Below are 23,079 nucleotides of genomic sequence, written 5' to 3'. Positions count from 1 at the left end.
CATAGATACATATTTTTGCTTCACGCATGTTAAGTTCTTGAACAGACCAAATCGGACCATATTGGCCGAACTTTAGATACCCACCACCTTGGGTATATATGTAAACCACCTTTCCTTATAATCCGGTGAAAAATGCATAGTTTATGCCCCCATAGCAGCTTTTTCGAAATATGGTCCGATTTAGACCAAATTCGACACGGATATTGAGTAGTATAATAAGTACAAGTCATTGTTAAAATTTGCAGAACAAAATATTGGTCTTTTTGGTAGCCATACCCAAATATAGACCGATATGAATCATATACGACACGGATGTCGAAAAGTCTAACACAAGTCACTGTGTCAAATTTGAGCGAAATCGGATTATAAAAGTGCCTTTTATGGGGCCAAGACTTTAATTTGATAGTTCGGTCTATTTTTATATTTATGGCCCCAAAATCTTAAATCAAGTGATCGGTCTATATGGCAGCTATATCCAAATCTAGACCGATCTAGACTAAATTGAATAAGGATGTCAAAGGGCCTAACACAACTCTTACTTTACTTTAATTTTAATTGGCTATGACAGAATATTTCTTCTACTAGCCGAACGTAGAATAGCGTTCCAAGCGCCGCGATCTTCTGCGCTCATTCTAAAATCTCTGATACCAAGTTTCGAGGTGTCTCCCACAACTTGATCTTTCCATCGGGCTTTTGGTCTTCCCGGATTGCGTGTACCACCGTGTTTGCCTTCAAAAGACTTCTTTGCTGGAGCTTCTTCATCCATTCTGACAACATGACCTAGCCAACGCAGCCGTTGTATTTTGATGCGTGTAACTATGCTATCGTCGTCATACAGCTCATACAGCTCGTGGTTCATACGTCGCCTATATTCTCCGTTAACGCAAACTGGTCCATATATTTTACGAAGAATCTTTCTCTCAAATACTCCAAGCACTGCCTCATCTGCTTTCGCAAGTACCCATGCTTCAGAACCATATAACAGCACGGGTAGTATCAGTGTCTTGTAACGTGTAGTCTTCGTCTGTCGAGAGATGGCCTTGTTTCTAAACTGCTTACTTAGTAGCATCTGTTTGCCAGTATTATTCTTCGCTTTATCTCAAAACTGGTGTCATTCGTTTCGGTTACGGCGGTGCCGAAGTAGATAAAGTTACTGACTATCTCAAAGTTGTGGTTCCCAACTTTCTCCATGTTCTTTATCTGCTCGGTTGTACAAGGCTTTTTGGGAGTGGAGATCATCCATTTCGTCTTATCTCCATTTACTGCCAGACCCATTTTCACTGACTCTCTTTCGATTCTTTCAAAGGCTGCTGATATCGTCGGCATAGGCAAGTAGCATGTATTCTCTTGTGATTAGTGTGCCATATCTATTCACTTCTGCATCTCGTATAATCTTCTCCAGCAGGATATTAAAGAGATCACACGAGAGGCTGTCTCCTTGTCTGAAACCTCGTTTGGTATTAAATGGTTCGGAGAGATTCTTTCCTATTCTTACTGAGGAACGTGTATCAGCAAGTGTCATCCTGTAGAGTCTTATTAATTTTGCAGGGATACCAAACTCAGACATGGCTTGAAATACCTTTGAACGTAAAGGAGTATCGAAGGCGGCTTTGTAGTCAACAAAGAGGTGGTAGGTGTTGATTTGTCCTTCTCGGGTCTTTTCCAGGATTTGGCGCAGTGTGAATATCTGGTCTAGGGTGGATTTACCAGGTCTAAAACCGCATTGATCAATTATCTCATTGACTTTAGGTTTTAATCTTTCACACAGTACGCTCAATATTGTCTTGTAAGCGATGGAGAGAAGACTTATTCCTCTGTAGTTGCCACATTCCGTCTTGTCTTCTTTCTTGCGTACGGGACATGCTGAGGTTTCAATTATCGGGTATGAGTTCTTCTAGCCAGATTGCGCAGATAAGCTGATGCATACGCCTTATCAGCGTGTCGCCTTCGGTCTTAAAAGGTTCAGCGGGTAACCCGTCGGCTCCTGCTGCCTTGTTGTTCTTTAGTCGGGTTACTGCTACTTGGACCTCATTCTGACTAGGAGGTAAAAATTCTATACCATCATCGGGGATTGGTTCTGCGGTATCCTCTTCGCCGCCAACATCGGACACTAGCAGTTAAAATGTTATTTCCATATCCTCAGCATGTTGTCTTTGTCAGTTACCAGATTTCCTTCTTTGTTTCTGCAGGAGGATGTGCCAGCACCAAAGCCATCGGTTTAGTGTTTAATTCTTTGGTAGAATTTCCGGACTTCATTCTGACTCCTCGCTCGCACTCACGTCTGTCCATTTCCTTTTTCTTTCTGCGGAATAGACGTTTCTCCTCTCTCCTTTTCTCCCGATACCTCTCCTTCATCTATCGCGTTGCTACTGATTGCAGGGTTGCTCTATATATGCCGCATTCTTGGCTTCAGTAGCATCTCGACACTCTTGGTCGTACCATGTTTTTTTTGGAGGAGGCTTTCGGTACCCAAGTACGGATTTCGCTGCATTTTGCATGGAGTGGGCAATAGTTTGCCACTGCGCCATTATATCATCGGAACAAGGAGTGCTTTCATCAAGCAGTTGGGTCAGTCGAGTGGAGTATGCCGCTGCCATTTGTTGTGTCTGCAGCTTTTCAATGTCCAGCTTCCTTGCAGTGTCAGATCGTACTTTCCTCGCCATGTTCAAACGGGTGCGAACCTTTGCTGCAACAAGGTAATGATACGAATCTATATTCGCTCCACGGATCGATATTACATCTAACACGCTGGATGAATGTCTTCCATCTATCACAACGTGATCAATTTGGTTTCTCGTGTTTTGATCGGGTGTAAGCCATGTGGCTTTATGGATATTTTTATGTTGAAATCTGGTGCTACTAACTACCATGTTTTTTTGTAGCGGCGAAATCTATCAGTCTCAACCCATTTGTTGAGATGGAACAGCTGAAGTCTACTTGGAGGAGAAATGAGACATCACATGAGCCGAAAACAATTCAAAATCTCAAATGGTTAGAGTAGATGAGACTTGGTTGCTCCAGTGCAATATGGAAGACAAGAAATAGGAAAATTGAAACGAATTAGGATTGGATTGATTTAAGGGGATTTATTTTCGTAGTCTTACCAGTACAACGGTTGCAAGTGAACAAGAAGGTATGCTAACGAAATTCTATCGGAAGTCGTCTTAGTACGATTGTCAAAATTATTCGTTAAGTTGTTTCTACAGCCGTTGTAGCATAAACTTGTGGCAACGTCTTAGATATATTAATTGTATTTGGGGATTTTTTTTGAACGAAGTTTTAGGGATTTAGGTATGAGGATTTGTTTATGGTATTTTGGCATAAACATGCCGCCCGCCTTGCAGTACGGCTGCAATAAAAAATGAGGCTACAATCGTACTTCAGATGCTTCCTATCATATTATAATTTTCTATTTGTAAAAAAATTCAGTTATGCTTTAAATTCAAAAATTCATATTCAATTCAAGGATATTTCATTAAAGTGCTTATGAGACTAGGTAATATAAATATGAATATATATATATATATATATATATATATATATATATGTATATATAGATAAATTTTCAGTTGGTAGTTTACATGTTCTTATTTGTACTTCCAATGATAGTGCGAAAAATGTGTAATATTTGGATAAATTGGCGTATCGGATAGAAATTCATAGGAAATTATTTGGAGCAAAGACCATAGATAGACCACCCAAAGATGGTATTCTGTGCCGTTGGGAGTCCCGACCGACAAAGAATTCCTTCGCTTAATATTTTGGCGTATATGTCGACACCGAATATGATGTCTATTGGAGCTGGTTTGAAGAATTCAACATCAGCCAATATGAAGTTATGGAATTTCTGTCTTATGGATTTGGATATGGAGTTACTTGGGGTGGATATGGTCACTCTATTGGTCATTTTGAGGACTGTTTTGATGCTCACATTTTCGTCGTGAATGGATAACAACGTTATTGGACAAATGGTTTCTTCATCTAGTGCTAGTGTCATCAAATTAAGCTTATCTACAGTTTTTGAAGAGATACAGCTTGTTCTTGCACCAGAATCCAATAAACATCTCACAATGCTTCTTCCGTTTTTCGTATCGACCTTGGCAATGATGGTTGGTAGCAGCGTAATAGCATCTTGTTTGAGTATGGATGTCAAAGATGTCTCATTGGTAGATGTGGAGGATTGCGAGGTGCCTTTTGCCTGCGTGTCGCAAGCCATCTTAGATGTGGACGGCTTTGTAGTAGGCGTATCTGGTAAAGGTTTTCTGGCCTGAATTCTAGGATGAGCATGAAGAAGAGTGTGGTGGTTTTTATGGCAAATCCTGCAACCGGTCTTCGTGAAGCAGGCCCCATCTGAGTGGCTGTGAGCCAAACAATTTTCACAATAACCATATTTCTTCACGATGTCTCTTCTTTGCGTTATATTAAGGCCAAGGAAACGTCGGCATTTTCTTAGAGCATGTGGATGGCGGCAGATTCTGCACATAAACTGTCGATTTCCTTTGAACTTATCTTGTTTATTTTTCTTTCCGTTATTGCGCATAATGAACTATAAGGTATGTGTAGATATAATTTCTGGTAAGTTGAATCCTTGAAATCGGAGTAGGAAGAGCGTAAAGTGATCTTAAGTGCTTTCCGATGGAAGGATAACCAATTTTGTAATCGGTCTTGTAATAACGCCCTTTTCAGTGACTACATCGGCAACGCGGACTCTACGATCGCTACCAAAATATATCTTCGAAATCCTGCCTAGACGCCAAGTGTTTGGCGGTGTGTTTTCGTCTCTTACGACTACCAACATGTTTTCTTCTAAATTCTCTGTCGGCCGTTGCCACTTGTGGCGTTTATGAAGCTCTTTTAAATACTCATCTTTCCATCGGGCACAAAAGTGCTGATGAATTGATTGGAGTCTCTGCCAACGATTTAGCAAAGACATAGGAGCTTCACGAACATTCGGATCTATAGGTGCCAAAATGGGCGAACCTATAAGAAAGTGTCCTGGCGTAAGAGCGTCAAAGTCGGATGGACTTTGGGACATAGGCGACAGTGGACGAGAATTGAGGCAAGATTCTATTTTGGACAAAAGCGTTTGGAATTCCTCGAAAGTGTATTTTACGTTTCCAGCAACTTTCCGGAAGTGAAGTTTAAAACTTTTTACTCCAGCTTCCCAAAGGCCTCCCATATGGGGGGCCCCAGGTGGAATAAAATGCCAGGATATATTCTGGTGGGCATAGCCCGATAGGATTGCTTCTTGGGAAGATCGGATAAATTCCTTAGCCAAGGATCTCGAGGCGCCAACAAACGTTGTGCCGTTATCAGAATGAATGTGTAAGGGACATCCCCTACGAGCAATGAAACGACTGAAGGCAGCTAGAAAGGCAGATGTGGAGAGGTCTGAAGTGGCTTCAAGGTGTATTGCCTTGGTGGAAAAGCAGACAAACACACATACATAACCCTTGGTCATGCGGCAACCTCTTCCTCCATAATATTTAATGTCGAATGGTCCGGCAAAGTCCAGGCCTGTGTGAACAAATGGACGTGAAATTTCAGCTCTCTCTGGAGGGAGAGCTGACATGAGTTGGGTCTGACATCTACGCCTATAGAGGATACAAGGCTTACATTTGTTTATAACCGTCTTTATCAAGTTCTTAACTTTTGGAATCCAATACTGCATACGGATCAACCTTAGAACCAGTTGATTGCCGCCATGGAGGGAAATTTCGTGGACAAAACGAACCAATAGACGGGAGAATTGACAATTATATGGCAGTATAACCGGATGTCTTTCATTATACGTTAAGAATGGAGAAGAAGTAAGCCGACCACAAATCCGTAAAACACCTTCAGAATCGCAAAATGGATTTAAATTCAAAAGCGAACTTGATTTCAAAATGGGATTTTTTAATGACAAGGACAAGTATTCCCTTGGATAGAATGCCTTCTGACTCATGGCAATCAATCGGTCCCGAGTCATTGTTACCTCGGAATTTGATAAAACTCTGGAATCAGCACGAAAATCTGAGCGGTACTTCGAGTGTGTCCTAAAATAAAAACGGTATATGTATGACACGACTCGTAAGGCTCTAGAGAAAGAAGAAAATCTGTCTAGAATATCCTCAAAGTGGTTAAAATAGGTAAAATTAACCTTCAGAGATTTCCTCTCGATCTCAATAATCTCTGAGGGCACATGGCCCGTCACGGGCCATGAATCGCATGATTCCATCAGCCACTGCGGCCCCTTCCACCATAATCGGCTTTCAAGCAGATCCCTAGGATATACACCCCTGCTTGCCAAATCGGCTGGGTTACATTCGGAGGTCACATGACTCCAATTGGAAGGACTAATAACCTCGACAATTTTGGATACCCGATTGGCCACAAACGTCGCCCAATAGCATGGAGGTTTGGACAGCCACGAAAGCACGATTGTGGAGTCCGTCCAACAGTATATAGAATACGAATCGACATTCAACTGGGGTATAATGCCGTCAATCATATCGGCGAGTAATGCTGCACCACACAATTCTAAGCGTGGGATAGAAAGGGTTTTGATTGGCGCAACTCTGGTCTTGGATAACACCAGATTGGTGGCAATGGAATCGTTCACCTCAATACGAACGTAAAGAACAGCTGCATATGCCTTTTCAGAGGCATCGCAGAACCCATGGAATTGGATCTTAGAATTCGGAATATATTGGAACCACCGAGGAACTCTTATCTGGTTGATTAACAGATAATTGTCCTGAAACAACCTCCATTGGGACAGAGTCGATGGAGAAATAATTTCGTCCCAGTCAGTCTTTTCCATCCAGATTTGTTGCATAATTATTTTTGCAATAATAATGCATGGCGAAAGCCATCCTGCTGGGTCGAAAAGTTTGGAGATTTGGGATAGAACCTCGCGTTTAGAAAAGGCATTTGTAGCCGGAAATGGCTGTATGGAAAAGTAAAAACAGTCAGACATCGCATTCCAGCGAATGCCCAACGTCTTGGCGGTGCTCCGATCATCAAACTGAAGGAAATCATCGCGTAGTAGATCCTCGGAAGGAATGTCGGATAAAATGTCTCTGGAATTCGAGGTCCACTTTCGCATCTGAAAACCTGCTGATTTCAAAGCCTGAACAAGCTGAAGCCGTGCGCCAATAGCATCTGAAACCGAATGTGCTCCTACCAAAGCATCATCCACGTACATTGAATTGCGAAGTATATCGCTTGCGAGAGGATAAATGGATTGAACGTCTTCTGCTAATTGCAGAAGCGTTCGGATTGCCAAATAAGGGGCACAGTTAACACCGAATGTAACTGTCCTAAGCTCATAATCCTGGATAGGTAGATCTGGACTTCTCCGGAAAAGAATACGTTGAAATGAAGCGTGCGATGGATTCACAAGAATCTGGCGATACATCTTCGAGATGTCGCCATTGAATACAAATTGAAAAAATCTCCATTTCAAAATCAGGATAGTAAGATCCTTCTGTAGAACCGGTAGGAGCACATTCGGTTTCAGATGCTATTGGCGCACGGCTTCAGCTTGTTCGCATCTGAAAACCTGCTGATTTCAAAGCCTGAACAAGCTGAAGCCGTGCGCCAATAGCATCTGAAACCGAATGTGCTCCTACCAAAGCATCATCCACGTACATTGAATTGCGAAGTATATCGCTTGCGAGAGGATAAATGGATTGAACGTCTTCTGCTAATTGCAGAAGCGTTCGGATTGCCAAATAAGGGGCACAGTTAACACCGAATGTAACTGTCCTAAGCTCATAATCCTGGATAGGTAGATCTGGACTTCTCCGGAAAAGAATACGTTGAAATGAAGCGTGCGATGGATTCACAAGAATCTGGCGATACATCTTCGAGATGTCGCCATTGAATACAAATTGAAAAAATCTCCATTTCAAAATCAGGATAGTAAGATCCTTCTGTAGAACCGGCCCCGGATATAGAACGTCATTAAGACTCGTCCCATTGGAAGTGGAGGATGAAGCATTAAATACGACTCTCACCTTCGTAGTCGTACTTTCTGGTTTTATAACCGCATGGTGGGGAAGATAATAAAACCTTGTGGAATCCCTAGAACAGGGAGGGGGAACCATCCTCATATGATCAAGGCGAACATATTCTTCAAGGACATCGTCATATTCCGCCTTGAACTCGGGAGTTCGAAGAAGCCGGGCTTCATTCTTATAAAATTGTGCCATGGAACCATTTCTGGATTCCCCAATGTGGACCTTACTCGGAAATTCCTCCTTAAAGGGAAGAGAAACCACGTATCGACCATCGTCAGAACGTGTGGTGGTACGAAGGAATAGATCCTCACAAAATTGATCCGAGGGAGACAAGAATCTCCTCCGGGGAAGTTCCTCCACCTCCCAAAAACGTGAAATCTCTTTATCTAAAGAGATTTCACAGAAATACGAAACAATAGTGGAAAAGGAGCCCGTTGACTGGACAGGTACCGGACCTGTGAGAATCCAGCCAAACACTGTCTCCTGTGCCATCAAGGAGCCACAAACCGGACTCCGAATTCCTGATAGCATTATCGAAGGAAGCAGATCTCCACCCAATAACAAGTCCACCTTAGAACTCCGGAAGAAATATGGGTCTGCAAGAGGAATATCAGGAAGGGAAGAAAGTAGTCCCGGATCCAAAGTCCTTGATGGTAGACCACCCGCTAGGTGGGGCACTACCAAAGCCGACGCCGATAGCTCGAACTCACCGTTTAAAGTAGAACGTAGAGTAAACGTACATTCTTTTCGCACAGACGCTGAAATGGAGTTATTCAAGCCAGAAATCTGGGCACTTGTGCGCCTGAACGGAAGTCCCATAACATTAAAAAGTCTCTCGGATATGAGAGTGCCCTCAGAACCCGAATCGACCAAAGCCCTCGCGGCGAACTCCAGACCCCCATGGCATACAGTAACCAGGGCCGTGCCCAATAAAACACCCCTAGAATTCGATGAAAAACATGACTGGATGATATTACCTGAAGAAGATTCAGTGGACTGTATTGAATTCGAAGTGCCTGGCTGGGATGAGTTACTAGGACTTGGAGGTGGGGTTGAACTATGTGTGGATGAATTCGAAGGCAAACCCTCCTTATGGAGGAGTGTGTTGTGCTTCTTATTGCACTTGTAGCAGGAGAATTTGCTAGTGCAATTTCTAAGGGTATGGACCTTCGAAAAACAATTTATGCATAAATTATTTTTCTTTATCGCATCGTATCTCTGACTCTGAGACATCTGCAAGAACTTCGGACATTTGCGAATGACGTGGGACTCTTTGGGGCAAAGATGACATTTGCCAGTACCGACCTTAGTTTGAAATGCACAGACATTACCACCATTTCGCACCCCAGTGGGCCTTGAAGGCCCTCTCTGATTCTGCCTAGAAGTAGAAGCAACCGAATCAGATTGTCGCCTTATCTCAGACACGGATTCAAGTGTCCTATGTCGGTCCGTCAGAAACTTATCCAATTTTGACCACTTCGGAATTATGGTCTTATCACATAAGGTCTGCTCCCACAATGTAAGTGTCGAGTTAGGTAAGCAATTGGAACATATGAAAATGAATATTGCATCCCACTCCTCCACCTCTACCTCGTAGAGTCTCAACAATTCGATGCAAGAATTAATATCCCTCTGCAAAGCCTTGAGTGCCACTGCCGTTTCATCCGTAATGACAGTAAGTCCGAAAAGTCTCTTCAATTGAATATTTATTAGGACCCTCCTGTTCTCGTATCGCGAACAGAGGTTTGCCCATGCCACCTTGAAATTCTCATTCGTCAGAGGCACTTTACCCACAATGTCGTTCGCTTCACCCCTCGTCTTCTGGCTCAAGTGAAAAAGTCTCTCCACTGAACTCATCCTTGGATTTCTAATACAAACTGCCTCGAATATATCCCGGAAAGTGGGCCACGATGAGTAATTACCATCGAAAATGGGAATTTCACATGGCGGCAGCTTGAAACCAAAACCTGACGTCGTCTCCGATCTAGGAGCCTGAATTGGGGCAGAGAGCTCTTCGATAAGCTCACGGAGTCGTGTATTACAACGACAGTAAGTGACATAGGCACTGGTATATTTGTGTCGCACGGTACCCAATTCCAAATCATCCGTCTTACCCTCATCGTCTTCCTGTTCCTCACTAGCCATATCAGACAGACATTGCTCATATGAATACCTGAGCCTCTCCCAAATTGAGGTCAACTCTTCCTTGTGAACCTCTAGCGAATGAACAGATGTCATAGGGAAGTCCTTGTCATTCAAGCTCGCCTCGAAGACGACAAGGTTATCAGCCAACCGGATAAATTTGTCCAATGACATATTGAACCCGAACTGCGTATGCAAATTTGGAAAGTGTAATTATCGGACAGAATCAATTATGGAAATTTAAATCTTTAGCGAATACTGGCACAAGGCAATAAATTTAGCAAATTCCTCAAAGTACTTCTAGAAGCTGCTGTCCTGCCAATATTAGCAACACTGGACACACTATATACTCAAAAGATTAGATAATTTAACGATAAAAGAAGCATACAGCAAAAATAAATATTCGATTTTAAACTAGATAAATATTTAATGGAAATTTGGGTTTATAGCACGAAAAATTTAAGTTAAAAAGTTAGAAAGCTGAGAAGATTCAATTCAGAATATATTGAAAAACTGAGAAAATAATTTCAACCGAGTGAAGAAAAATAGTTATTTAAACAACAAATACAAATGGAAAAATATTTTAGAAATTTCAGTCTCTTGAAATGTATCGAATTTTAATAAAATATATGACATAATAAAATGCTTCGGAACGAACTCACTTTTAGCAATAGCAATCAATAAAAAATGTAGATAAAAAAACAAAAAATATAAAAAATAAATAAAATTTAAAGAAATATATGATATTATATTTAAAAAATAACTCAAAGGATTCAGCTATCGAAAACTTTCAGGTATATAGCGCTGAAATCGTATATTCCGTCTCTATACTTTCACAGGGTTCGCTGGGATTACGTGCTAAATTCATAAAATTCCAATTGAGGTGAAAGCAAGCAAACAGCTGACGAGGTCGTTGACCTATCTTTTCTTTTCTTCCCTATTCAGAGAACCAGGGAAACAAAATGGGACTAAATAGAACACCAAACTCTTTCTCTCTCTCGGCAAGGTACACGGCTGCGGCAAACAGAGAGTTAGCTCCATAAGGTGGGGGCGTCAACAAATTAAATGAGACGAGATAAATTGAGTGAGACCACCCGCATGCAAAAGAAGGCAGGGATGCCAAATAACTTTTCTTCTTAAATCGTTCACGGATTGTGCAAATTCGATGGGAAATGGACAACTTCGAGTTTATATACTAGAACGAAAATAGCAAATTGTACTACGGGGTCTCTAACCATTCAATCTGTGTCTCAGGGCATTTCCCCAGTAAAGAACAGTTTTGATGTCAATCTAATAAAAATCCTCTAAGACCAACGCAAGTGCATGTCACGGAGTTTTTTTTTTTTTACAATGAACCCAAAGAAGATCTCACAGCCTCGCATAAAAAATATCTTCCAACGTTCGTCAGGATAATAAATTAATAGGTGTCAATAAGATATTTCGGCAACTCTATCAGAATACCGCATACAAAAAATCAGTAGAGCAACCGAAGTGAGTGGGGGGCGAGGTTATGTCGACAAAAAAATGGGGAGACATAAAAGAGCCGCTTACACACTTGTAACTAGGAACCTGTTCCAACACTCCCACTGCTATGATCACTCAAGAGAACATGTAAGTAAAAGGTAGAAGATATGTACCTTCGATTACACTCAAAGAGAAGGTCGATTCTCATAGCATAATAATATACGAGTGGGAAGCATTACAACAGCAATCTATTGTGCTGGGATGTTTTAACATCGATCCCCGCACTCTTGGTGGATAACACATGTATAGTAAAGAAACAAAAGAAACCGCATTTAATGGACGGACGGACGGTGCTAATACTATCCCCTTATGGCGAATTTGAAGGGAACTCTTTGACTGTTGTATCACACGTGGTTTTTTTCAAAGGGAATTATATTAACCAAAAAAAATATGAAAAAACTCACTGTAGATCTTGGACACCACTATCCACTTGTTTCTATATGCCTTTTAATGGGTATTCCCTCTTTAATGTTGGAGTTTAATTATGCGTTGGGCAGCAAATTAATTTATATTTCCTTGGTTATTTCCACTCGAGCTTATAGTTATAGCTGGACCAAACGGAACTGTCGTTGGATCATCATATATGGACAGGAATATATGTGTTTTGGCTGGTATTCGATTTATTGGAACTTGTAGTATTTTTGGCGCGCTTTTTCACCAAATTAACGCAAAATAATTTTGCCGTAAAAACACTTGTTAAAGATCACTTTCGCACTATATTCGCAACTGAATGGGAGTACAATAAGAAATGTAAACTAACCTGTTGAGATGATGAGTAGTGTAGAGATTTGGATTGGAGTAGGAAATCCCAGTGAGTGTCTCCCAAGAGCAAATGTCTCCAAATATACGTAGCTATCCGGTTCGAAAGGACCAACTGATGAGATGGAACAGCTGAAGTCTACTTGGAGGAGAAATGAGACATCACATGAGCCGAAAACAATTCAAAATCTCAAATGGTTAGAGTAGATGAGACTTGGTTGCTCCAGTGCAATATGGAAGACAAGAAATAGGAAAATTGAAACGAATTAGGATTGGATTGATTTAAGGGGATTTATTTTCGTAGTCTTACCAGTACAACGGTTGCAAGTGAACAAGAAGGTATGCTAACGAAATTCTATCGGAAGTCGTCTTAGTACGATTGTCAAAATTATTCGTTAAGTTGTTGCTACAGCCGTTGTAGCATAAACTTGTGGCAACGTCTTAGATATATTAATTGTATTTGGGGATTTTTTTTGAACGAAGTTTTAGGGATTTAGGTATGAGGATTTGTTTATGGTATTTTGGCATAAACACCATTACTGGATGTTATCTCGTGGAGGCTAAACTTTCCGACTGTTGGACCAAAAATTTCTTCCCTCCCAATTTTCGCATTAAAATCTCCCAGAACGATTTTAATATCATGGGCGGGGCAGCGGTCATTTTCTCTCTCTCTAGGCGCTCGTAGAAAATATCCTTGGTCTGCTCGTCTTTGTCTTCCGTCGGGGCATGGGCACAAATAAGACTGATGTTGAAGCACAACTCACTGTACCAAATTTCAGCAAAATCTGGCAATAAATGCGCCTTTTATGGGTTCGAGACCTAAAATCGAGAGGTCGGCCTACATGACAGCTACATCCAAATCTGGACCGATCTGGGCCAAATTGACGAAGGACGTCGAAGTGCCTAACGCAAGTCACTGTCTCAAATTTCGGCAAAATCGGACAATAAATGCGCCTTTCATAGGCCCAAAACCTTGAATCGAGAGGTCGGTCTATGTGGCAGCTATTGTATAAACACCGATCAAAGAATTGACGAAGGATGTCGAAGGGCCTAACGCATCTCACTGTCCCAAATTTCAGCAAAATCGGATAATAAGTGTGGCTTTTATGGGCCTAAGAACCTAAATCGGAGGATCGGTCTATATGTCAGCTATATCCAAATCTGAACCGATCTGGGCCAAATTGAAAGAGGATGTCGACTGGTCTAACATAAATCGCTGTCCCAAATTTTGGCAAAATCGGATAATAAATGTGGCTTTTATAGGCCTAAGACCCTAAATCGGCGGATCGGTCTTTATAGTCCATATAGTCCATCACCTAACCTGCTTATGGACAAATAAAGAATCTGTGCAAAGCTTCAGCTCAAAATCTCTATTTTTAAAGACTGTAGCGTGAATTCAAACGACAGATGGACAGACGGACGGACAGGGCTAGATCGTCTTAGATTTTTACGCTGATCAAGTGGGTCCGAAATGGATATTTCGATGTGTTGCAAACGGATTGCCAAAATGGATATCCCCCATCCTTTGGTGGTGGGTATAAAAAGGATGAATATAATATGCATTATTCGGTACGGTCGAACTTAAGACGTTTCTATTTGTTAAAGTACAATTAGAAATTTTCTATAATATTTGTATTGGAAATAGGATTCAAACTTTGTAATTCACTTCTTTCGCCATTAAAAATGTGCATTTAAGATTAGTTTAGGTTAGCGAAAAGAGGGTGCGGATATTAATCAGCCCCGTGCCGCTATGGCCGTACACCTAAAGGTTGGTACTATTTTTGGTTTTCGCGGTGAAACTCCATATAAAAAAAAACAAACATAAAAACAAAAACAAAATCGGGAGATAGATTTATATGGGAGCTGTATCAAACTATTGATCGATTCAGACCATATTAGACAAGTATGTTAAAGGTCATGAAAGAAGCCGTTGTACAAAATTTCTGCCAAATCGGATGAGAATTGCGCCCTCTAGAGGCTCAAGAAGTCAAGATCCCAGATGGGTTTATATGGCAGCTATATCAGGTTATGTACCGATTTGCGCCATACTCAGCACAGTTATTCAAAGTCATAACAGAACATCTCTTGCAAAATTTCAACCAAATCGGATCAGAATTACGCTCTCTATTGGCTCAAAAAGTCAAGATCCCAGATCGGTTTATATGGCAGCTATTTCAGGTGATGTACTGATTTGAATCATACTTAACACAGTTGTTGAAAGTGATACCAAAATACTACGTGCAAAATTTCAGTCAAATCGGATAAGAATTGCGCCCTCTAGAGGCTCAAGAAGTCAAGACCCAAGATCGGTTTATATGGCAGCTATATCAAAACATGGACCGATTTGAAGCATACTTATCGCAGTTGTTGGAATTAATACCAAAACACCACGTGCAAGATCGGTTTATATGGCAGCTATATCACAACATCGACCGATTTGGCCCATGTACAATCCCAATCGACCTACACTAATAAAAAGTAAAGCTAGATCGACTTAAAATGACATGACGATCAAGAATATATATACTTTATGGGATCTCAGACGCATATTTCGAGGTGTTACAAACAGAATGGCGAAATAAGTATACCTCCATCCTATGGTGGAGGTTATAATAAGAGGAAGCTATTGGTGAAAGTGTTCATTCCGCTATTACTTGTTTTTTTTTTATCTAGGGAAATTTTACATTTCACGACGCCCAAAAAGAGCACAATCATAGTCGCTGCGCAACAAATGGTTTTCTTACGTAAAACAAACGCTATCGCTAAACTTCTAAATGTAACTAAGTATTTGTTAATGTTTGTGATCTGCCTCACATGTACGTACTCGGGATGGAAAACAATTTAGTATTTGTGGATGCATAAATAAAAAAGAATTTGTATATAAATATAAATAAATATACTTTTAAAATAAATAACAAATGTTTCTTTCATAGCAAACTATTGCAATAAATCTACATCTTTCGATTACGAAAGATAGTGTTGTGCTTTTGGTCTTGCAATTACAACAGCATTATTTTTAAACAAGAGGAAGATGCTGGCAAAGGCTTTTGGAAAGTTGTACTTATTTAACTTATACCAATGAAAATACTACAAAATCTAGTTACATTTGCAAATAAAAGCTGCATTCGTTTCTTTTCAAATAGTTTTGTGTTTCATAGTTTATTAATTTCGAATATATTAATTTGAGAACGGTCCACACACTCACATTTGTGTGTAACATGCACGTAAGCAGCTGATAATTGATTGGTGCCATACTAATTCTTATATGTAAATGCAACATTTTGGCCACATAAACCCAAAACAAGTAAAAGCGTGGTAAGATCGGTCGGGCCGAATCTTATATACCCTCCACCATGGATCGCTTTTCTCAAGTTCTTTGAATGAAATTTTCAAATAGAAAAATATCAGTCATAGAAAAACACCAACTGTGAGATCGCTAGCTATATCAGGTTATATACCGATTTAGACGACGACGTATGCAAAAATTCAACCATGTTGGATAAGAATTGCGCCCTCTAGAAGTTCAAGAATTCTAATCGGGACATCGGCTTATATGGCGGCTATATCAGGATATGGACTAATTTTGACAAAACTTGACACAGTTGTTGGAAGTCAAAACAAAACACTTCACGCAAAATGTCGGCTAAATCGGATAAATATTGCGTCTTCTAGAAGCTCAAAAAGTCAAGACCCAAGATTGGTTTATATGGCAGCTATATCAAAACATGGACCGATTTTGGCCCATTTACAACCTACACTTATAAGAAGTATTTGTGCAAAATTTCAAGCGCCTAGCTTTACTCCTTCGAAGTTAGCGTGCTTTCGACAGACGGACGGACATGGATAGATTTACTTTTAATATAATGACAATCAAGAATATATATTCTTTATGGGATCTTAGACGCATATTTCGAGGTGTTACAAACGAAATGACGAAATTAGTATACCCCCCATACTATGGTGGAGGATATAAAAATCAAAAGTGGTACCCTTGTCAAACCACCGAAAGAACGATTTGGGAAAATATTTTGTCACTTGCCGCACCGAATTTACATAAGAGAGCTCGTAGTCCTGTGTATGCCGTTATGATACCGAAAGCTATACTGACCTCCTTCTTACTTCCTTTCAGTAATAGCCTCGTTTTCTCACGATCTGAATCTCTCCATAGGCTTTCCGATCTGAATCTCTCCATAGGCTTTTCACCGTCCTACCGACCGTTTTGTTATTCCACAGGGTTACATACGCATTCATCGCCCATGCCCATAACTGGGACTGCGTCGACCCGAAAGGCTTCTTCACTGCCAATTCGTCTGCTTTCTCATTCCCAGTTACTCCGCTATGGCCAGACACACAAACAATGCGGATCGTGCCATTCTCAGAGAAGGCGTTAATCTCCTACTTACATTCCAAGACTATTCGTGATCTTACTGTCCTGGTCGTTATTCCTCTTATGGCCCGTTTACTGTCCGTAAAGATGTTCATACTCGACGTCCTCGCGTTTACACCACACCACAACACCTCACGCATTCCGCGATCGACCGGAACTCCGCCTCCAGGACCATATTATGGTCAGGCAGTCGAAAACAAATCTCATTTCTCCATGTAGACCGCCAGGCCCACTCTGTCCTCTAGATTTGATCCATTCGTCTAACATGATCTTCCAGATGGCAATACTAGGGTTCCGTCAATCCAAGACTGTGCCTCTGGCAGCAATGCCTCGCACTAGTATCGTTGAGACGCACAAGTATCGTCTCAGGTATCCGATGGGAAATTACTTCCATTCCTTCCAGGTTTCCTATCGTCGCCTCGATTATACTGCGATGGTATGAGCTGCTCCTATCCTTAATCCATTCTCCCATCGCCTTAAGTCTCATAGCCGCAGTGGCTGCCTCACACTAAAGCTGTATGTCAATGGGTCGGATATCTAGAATAGTCTCCAGTGTCGAAGTGGGCGAAGTGGCCTATTGTCCTTAGGTGCGTTAAATTGGCCCACTTTCGTCTTCTTCGTGAACAAGCATATTTCGGTCTTCTCTGGGTTAACATTGAGACCTCTGGGTCTAGCCCAGTCATATGCCATATGCAAGGCCCTTTCGGCCCTTCTGCATAGCTCGTTTGGATCCTTACCCCTTAGAAGTATTATAACATCGTCTGCGTAGCAGATGGGTTCAAATTCCTCCTCAGTCAGCATCCGTAATAGGTTATTTCTGGGGGTCACCCATAGAAGTGATAAAATGCCCGCCTGTGGCGTGCCCTGTGCCACTTTCTCCCCTATATTCATGCCATGAGACACATAATTTATCCACCTGTTCCTTAGCATATGGTTTATCCAGTCTCTAAATACCGGGTCTACCCTTTACTGCTCTAAGGATTGGATCAGAGTGTCGGTACGCACATTGTTAAAAGTCCCCGCAATGTTAATGCATACCGCCAGTGAGTACGTTTTGGCATCAAAGGACTCTTCTATTTTATGCACAACCTCGTGCAGGGCAGTCTCCACCGACCTTCCCTTGACATGGGCATGCTGTTTGTATTTAAGCAGTTCGCTGGAGGTCCTACTCTTTATCATGGTGTCCACAATAGGTTCCATGGTTTTAAGTAGAAAGGACGTAAGGTTTATGGGTCTGTAGGCCTTTGGTATCGCATAACTTGCCTTGCCGGGCTTAGGTATAAACACCATCCTTGCCTCCTGCCAGGCTTTCGGAGTATATTCAAGTTCCAGGCATGCTGTGAAAATTTTGGCCCTACGAGGCGCCAGATAGTATGCCTCTTTCTGTAGTAACGCCGGAAATATTCCATCAGGTGACTTAAATGGTTTGAAGCTCCTCAAGGATTCCTTCACCATAAATTCCGTAATTATAAACCTTCGATCAACGTCATTATTCCAAGATTCCGGTGTCTCCGTAAGTCCCTTTATATCCTCTGGAAAAAGGGGTTTCATCAAAATCCTCAACAAGTCCTCCGTTGTCTCTGCTCTCACTCCCATGTCGTCTACTAAAGTTTCAGTTTGGACATGGGTTTTTGAGAGAAACTTTTTTATCTTGGTGGCGTCATTAACGCTATCGACCTGTTCGCAGAAAAGCTTCCAGGAGGCACGTTTTGTCGCTCTGGTAATCCTGTTGTATTCCTTAATCCGTGTGTAATACATATTCCAATAAACTTCCCCCTTTTTACGACGTGCTCTGTCAAAATGTCTGCGGACCTCTTTCCCAACATTGCGAATCTCCCCCGGTCATCCAGGGTTTTTCTCGGGCTGATTTCCTTTCCCGAACAGGACAACCCCACCAGTGCAGTCGTTATGCTGTTGACATTTTCGTCAATGTCTTCTATGCTTCGACAATCTAAATTAACTTGCCCAAGTCTTCTTCTGAGTAGCCTTCCGAATTTTGTGCAGTTGGTTTTCAACTATTCCGGAAGCTTATCGGATTCGGACCGTGCCATTCTAAACCCAATGTAACGATGGTCAGAGAAAGAGTGTTCCATAGAGACACTCTAATCCTGAACCTCATCGATTAGATTTTCCGAACATATCGTCACATCTCATACCTCCTCCCTAATCCCAAGTGTTATTAGGTCGTTAGTATTCAAGAACTCTGCCAGGGCTTGGCCCCGTTTATTAGTGTTGATGCTACCCCACGGAATGTGGTGAAAGTTCGCATCGCACCCTATTAGTACCTCGTTTCCTGTCTGTTTTGCTTTCCTCACCAGCCGTTGCCGTTGCAGAAATAAGAAATTTCTAAATCAACGCGGCTTGCTATAACACAACTCACTGTTCCAAATTTTGACGAAATCGGACAATAAATGCGCCTTTTATGGGCTCAAAACCTTAAATCGAGAGATCGGTCTATATGGCAGCTTTATAGACCCCATATAGACCGATCTGTCGATTTAACGTCTGAGGCCACATTTATTATCAGATTTCGCTTAAATTTGGAACAGTGATTGGGTTAAGCCTCTCGACATACTTGTTCAATACGGACGAAATCGGTCCAGATTTAGATATAGGTGTTATATAAACCGATCTCTCTATTTAAGGTATTAAGCTCATTAAAGCCACTTTTATTATCCGATTTCGATAAAATTTGGGACAGTGCGTTATGTTAGGCGTCTCGACATCCTAGTTCAGCACGACCTAGATCGGTCCAGATTTAGATATAGACACAATTAATTACCAACTAATGTACACATTATATTCCATAAACATCAGTTCATACCCAACCATCGTCTAAGTATGACAACTGAAGAAGCATCTACGTCATCGGCAGCCGCAGCGTTCCTAAAGCCTCCAAAACCTTTCCAAATAACAGGTAATAAAGTGTCGACATCTTGGAAAAGTTGGATTCAACAATGAAAATGGTTTGCGACCGCGGCGCAAATGGACAAAAAATCGCCAGAAATTCAAATAGCTACGTTTATGTCATCGATTGGAGCATATGCCGGTAATATTTTCAATTCTTTTTCTTTGAACTCCAATGAACAAAATAAAAGAAAAGGCGCTAAGTTCGACAGGGCCGAACTTTGGATACCCACCACCTCGGGTATATATATATGAACCATCTTTCGTCAGAATCCGGTGAAAAATGCATAATTTATACCCCCCCAGCAGCTTTATCGAAAGATGGTCCGAATTGTACCATATCTGTTATGGATATTTAGTGGTCTAATAAGTACAAGTCATTGTTTAATTTCGCTGAACAAAATATTGGTCTTTTTGGTAGCCATATCCAAATATTTGTACAATTTCGACACGGATGTCGAAAAGCCTAACATAAGTCACTGTGTCGAATTTGATTGAAATCGGATTTTAAATGTTGCCTTTAAGGGGCCAATATTTTAAATCGAGAGATCGGTCTATATGGCAGCTACACCCAAATCTGGACCGATCTGGCACAATTGCAGAAAGATGTCGAAGAGCCTAACACAACTCACTGCCCCAAATTTCGGCGAAATCGGACAATAAATGCGCCTTTTATGGGCCCAAAACCTTATATCGAGAGATCGATCTATTGTATATGGCAACTGTATCCAAATCTGGACCGATCTGGGCCAAAATATAGAAAGTTGTCGAAAAGCCTAACACAACTCAAATGCGACTTTTATAGGCACAAGACCTTAAATCGATAGTACGGACTATATGGCAGCTATATCCAAATCTGGACCGATCTGGGCCAAATGCAGAAAGTTGTCGAAGAGCCTAACATAACTCACTGTCTTAAATTTCGGCGAAATCGGATTATAAATGAGCCTTTTATGGGCCCAAACCCTTATATCGAGAGAACGGTCTTTATGGCAGCTATAACCAAATCTGGACCGATCTGAGCCAAATTGAAGATGCATGCAGAGTGGCCTAACACAACTCACCGTTCCAAATTTTGGCAAAATCGAATAACAAATGTGGCTTTTATGGGCCTAAGACCCTAAATCGGCAGATCGGTCTATATTAAGATATATTCCGATATAGTCCATCTTCGAACTTAACCTGCTGATGGACAAAAAAGAATCTGTGCAAAGTTTCAGCTAAATATCTGTTTTTAAAGACTGTAGCGTGATTTCAACAGACAGACGGACGGACGTGGATATTTACGCTGATCAAGAATATGTGTTCTTTATAGGGTCGGAAATGAATATTTCGATGTGTTGCAAACGGAATGACAAAATGAATCATAGAAATCAAAGATTTCGAAAAAAAAAAAGAGCTGTGTTATAGCCATTTGTTATCGCCATCTATTTTTAAATTTTTGATTTCAAACCCGCATTTGTAAATATCCATGGGCAAAATTTAAGGTTTAAACCGCGTGTCATGTTCGGGCTGTACACTGCAGCTATCAGACCAATAATACAAAACGGTGTTGTAGACTGGATGACGGCACTCCAAAAATCCACCTACTGTTAAATACTCGGCCGGATCCAAATGATAGATTGATTGTACATTGGCCGCACCGAGAGCGCCACTCACTATCTAAAGCCCTGAATTAATGCCACACTTTAACGCCTACACCATAGACGACCATATGGGCTTTTGGGTGTACTCTAAAGAACTGGAGCTGAGCACTTCGAAAAGATTACCTACCACGGCAGTGTGAAGCGAGAGGAGATGCTCGTAAATGAAGGTAGTGATGGAATTGCCAGGTAACCATTATATCTCTGGACAAATTATTTCTATGTTCATAAGCCGTCCTTGATTATCGGAGATCTCTAATCGAAATGGCGAAATAGTTTTTAATTCGCCCGTTCTGGTTGACAGGCCACCGAAATTGTTGAGTAGATGAGCTTGCAGGATTGGAAACTACCTTACTCATTCCAGCGAAAATGGGACTCGTGATAAGCCCCAACCTTGAAGAGGTCTCCCTTATTACTATACTTGAGCAAAATCGTCATGTCCGTCATAACAGATCACTGTCTGATTGGAAAACATGCTGATATAGTGAAGGTTGCTTTGAGGAAGAGCAAACTTTGGAACATCAGCTATGTGTGTCCTGGCAAGTAGATGCGGTTCCACTTTATGTCCTCCTTTTTTTTTTTTTTTTTTGAGGACTTATCTCAATTGGCTGGTGTTGCAATTTGCTGAGTTTGGTTGTTTTGTGGCATAAAAATGGACTTAAATATCTGAGGTAGACTGATTGCAGACTGCCACCATTCTAAATTTAAAATGGAGCCTAATCATCTCCGCTATGTATGTATGCTAGCTATTGCTATGTCCACATATATCAACTATATTTTCAGTATCATTCCTTCTAGCAAACTTCTAATGGTCAGAAAAAAACATAAAGTAACCAAATACAATGATCAGCCGTAATAGGCAAACGTAAATAATGGAAATAAGCCGACAATATAGTAAGTTATGGGTCATTAACTTCAAAATCTGAAATCGCATATCACGAACCGGCCCGAAATCATTTTGCTGTCATACTTTCATGGTAAACAAATTAAAAAGTAATCAAGAAATGCTAAGGCAATTTTGACTTGTTACCAATTCAATATAAATTCCGAACAGTTTATGGTTTGAAGTACGACTGTAATGCGCTAAACATTGCTGACTTCGTAAACCGTTTATTTATCACAGATAAGGTCAATCTTTTTATTACTCATGGCAGCATTGATTAATATAATATTTATGCTTATCGCACTGGTTTGCTTGAGTACAACTGAGGTGAGTTCGAGTTGTTTCACTGACATCTAATCCGTTAATTAATTATTTACTTCAAATTGTTAAACTAACACAATGTCCTTTGTAGGGAGAAAATCGACGCTTTTTTGTGGAAATCCATAACGTTACATGCCCCATTTTCGACAACATTTGCAAGGAATCTCAATGCGATGTAATAAAGTCGGCACCGAATCGATACATTCTAAATACTATGTTTAAACTGGGACGTACATTGCCCACCAATGTTGAAGTACGAGCTACTATTCACTATACATTATTAACGCGGCAAAAAATTCGAAAGTATTTGGATGTAAAGATGAAAATTTGCGATATCCTGGCAAATGTAAAATTTTTACCACTTGTAAATACGATTCTAGACAAAGTAAGAATGGCCACCAATGTACCAATGTCATGTCCAGTTAAGGGGGTAAGCCAAACACAAACATCTTTTTTTACGAAAACTATCGGTATTTTTATAATGAGCTCCCTTTTTAACAGAACATC

General features: G+C 41.0%; 3 protein-coding genes across 3 annotated transcripts; all 3 read right to left on the bottom strand.

Annotated features, from left to right (window-relative positions):
• Positions 1-3,595: 3,595 nt before the first annotated feature.
• Positions 3,596-12,922, bottom strand: LOC131997205 (uncharacterized). Its single transcript, XM_059367756.1, has 2 exons — positions 12,433-12,922; positions 3,596-4,546 (listed from the first exon to the last, which is right to left on the bottom strand). The coding sequence occupies exon 2, from the start codon at positions 4,538-4,540 to the stop codon at positions 3,668-3,670; it is 873 nt and encodes a 290-aa protein (XP_059223739.1). The 5' UTR covers positions 4,541-4,546; positions 12,433-12,922; the 3' UTR covers positions 3,596-3,667.
• LOC131996956 (uncharacterized) lies at positions 4,622-7,189 on the bottom strand. Its single transcript, XM_059367162.1, has one exon. The coding sequence runs from the start codon at positions 7,187-7,189 to the stop codon at positions 4,622-4,624; it is 2,568 nt and encodes an 855-aa protein (XP_059223145.1).
• On the bottom strand, positions 7,524-10,151 carry LOC131996955 (uncharacterized). The gene has a single exon (XM_059367161.1). It carries the CDS (start codon positions 10,149-10,151, stop codon positions 7,524-7,526), a length of 2,628 nt encoding a protein of 875 aa, XP_059223144.1.
• Positions 12,923-23,079: the final 10,157 nt, after the last annotated feature.

Source organism: Stomoxys calcitrans, chromosome 4, assembly GCF_963082655.1.
Source record: "Stomoxys calcitrans chromosome 4, idStoCalc2.1, whole genome shotgun sequence".
Lineage (NCBI taxonomy): Eukaryota > Metazoa > Arthropoda > Insecta > Diptera > Muscidae > Stomoxys > Stomoxys calcitrans.
This window is presented reverse-complemented; position numbering and strand designations above follow the sequence as displayed.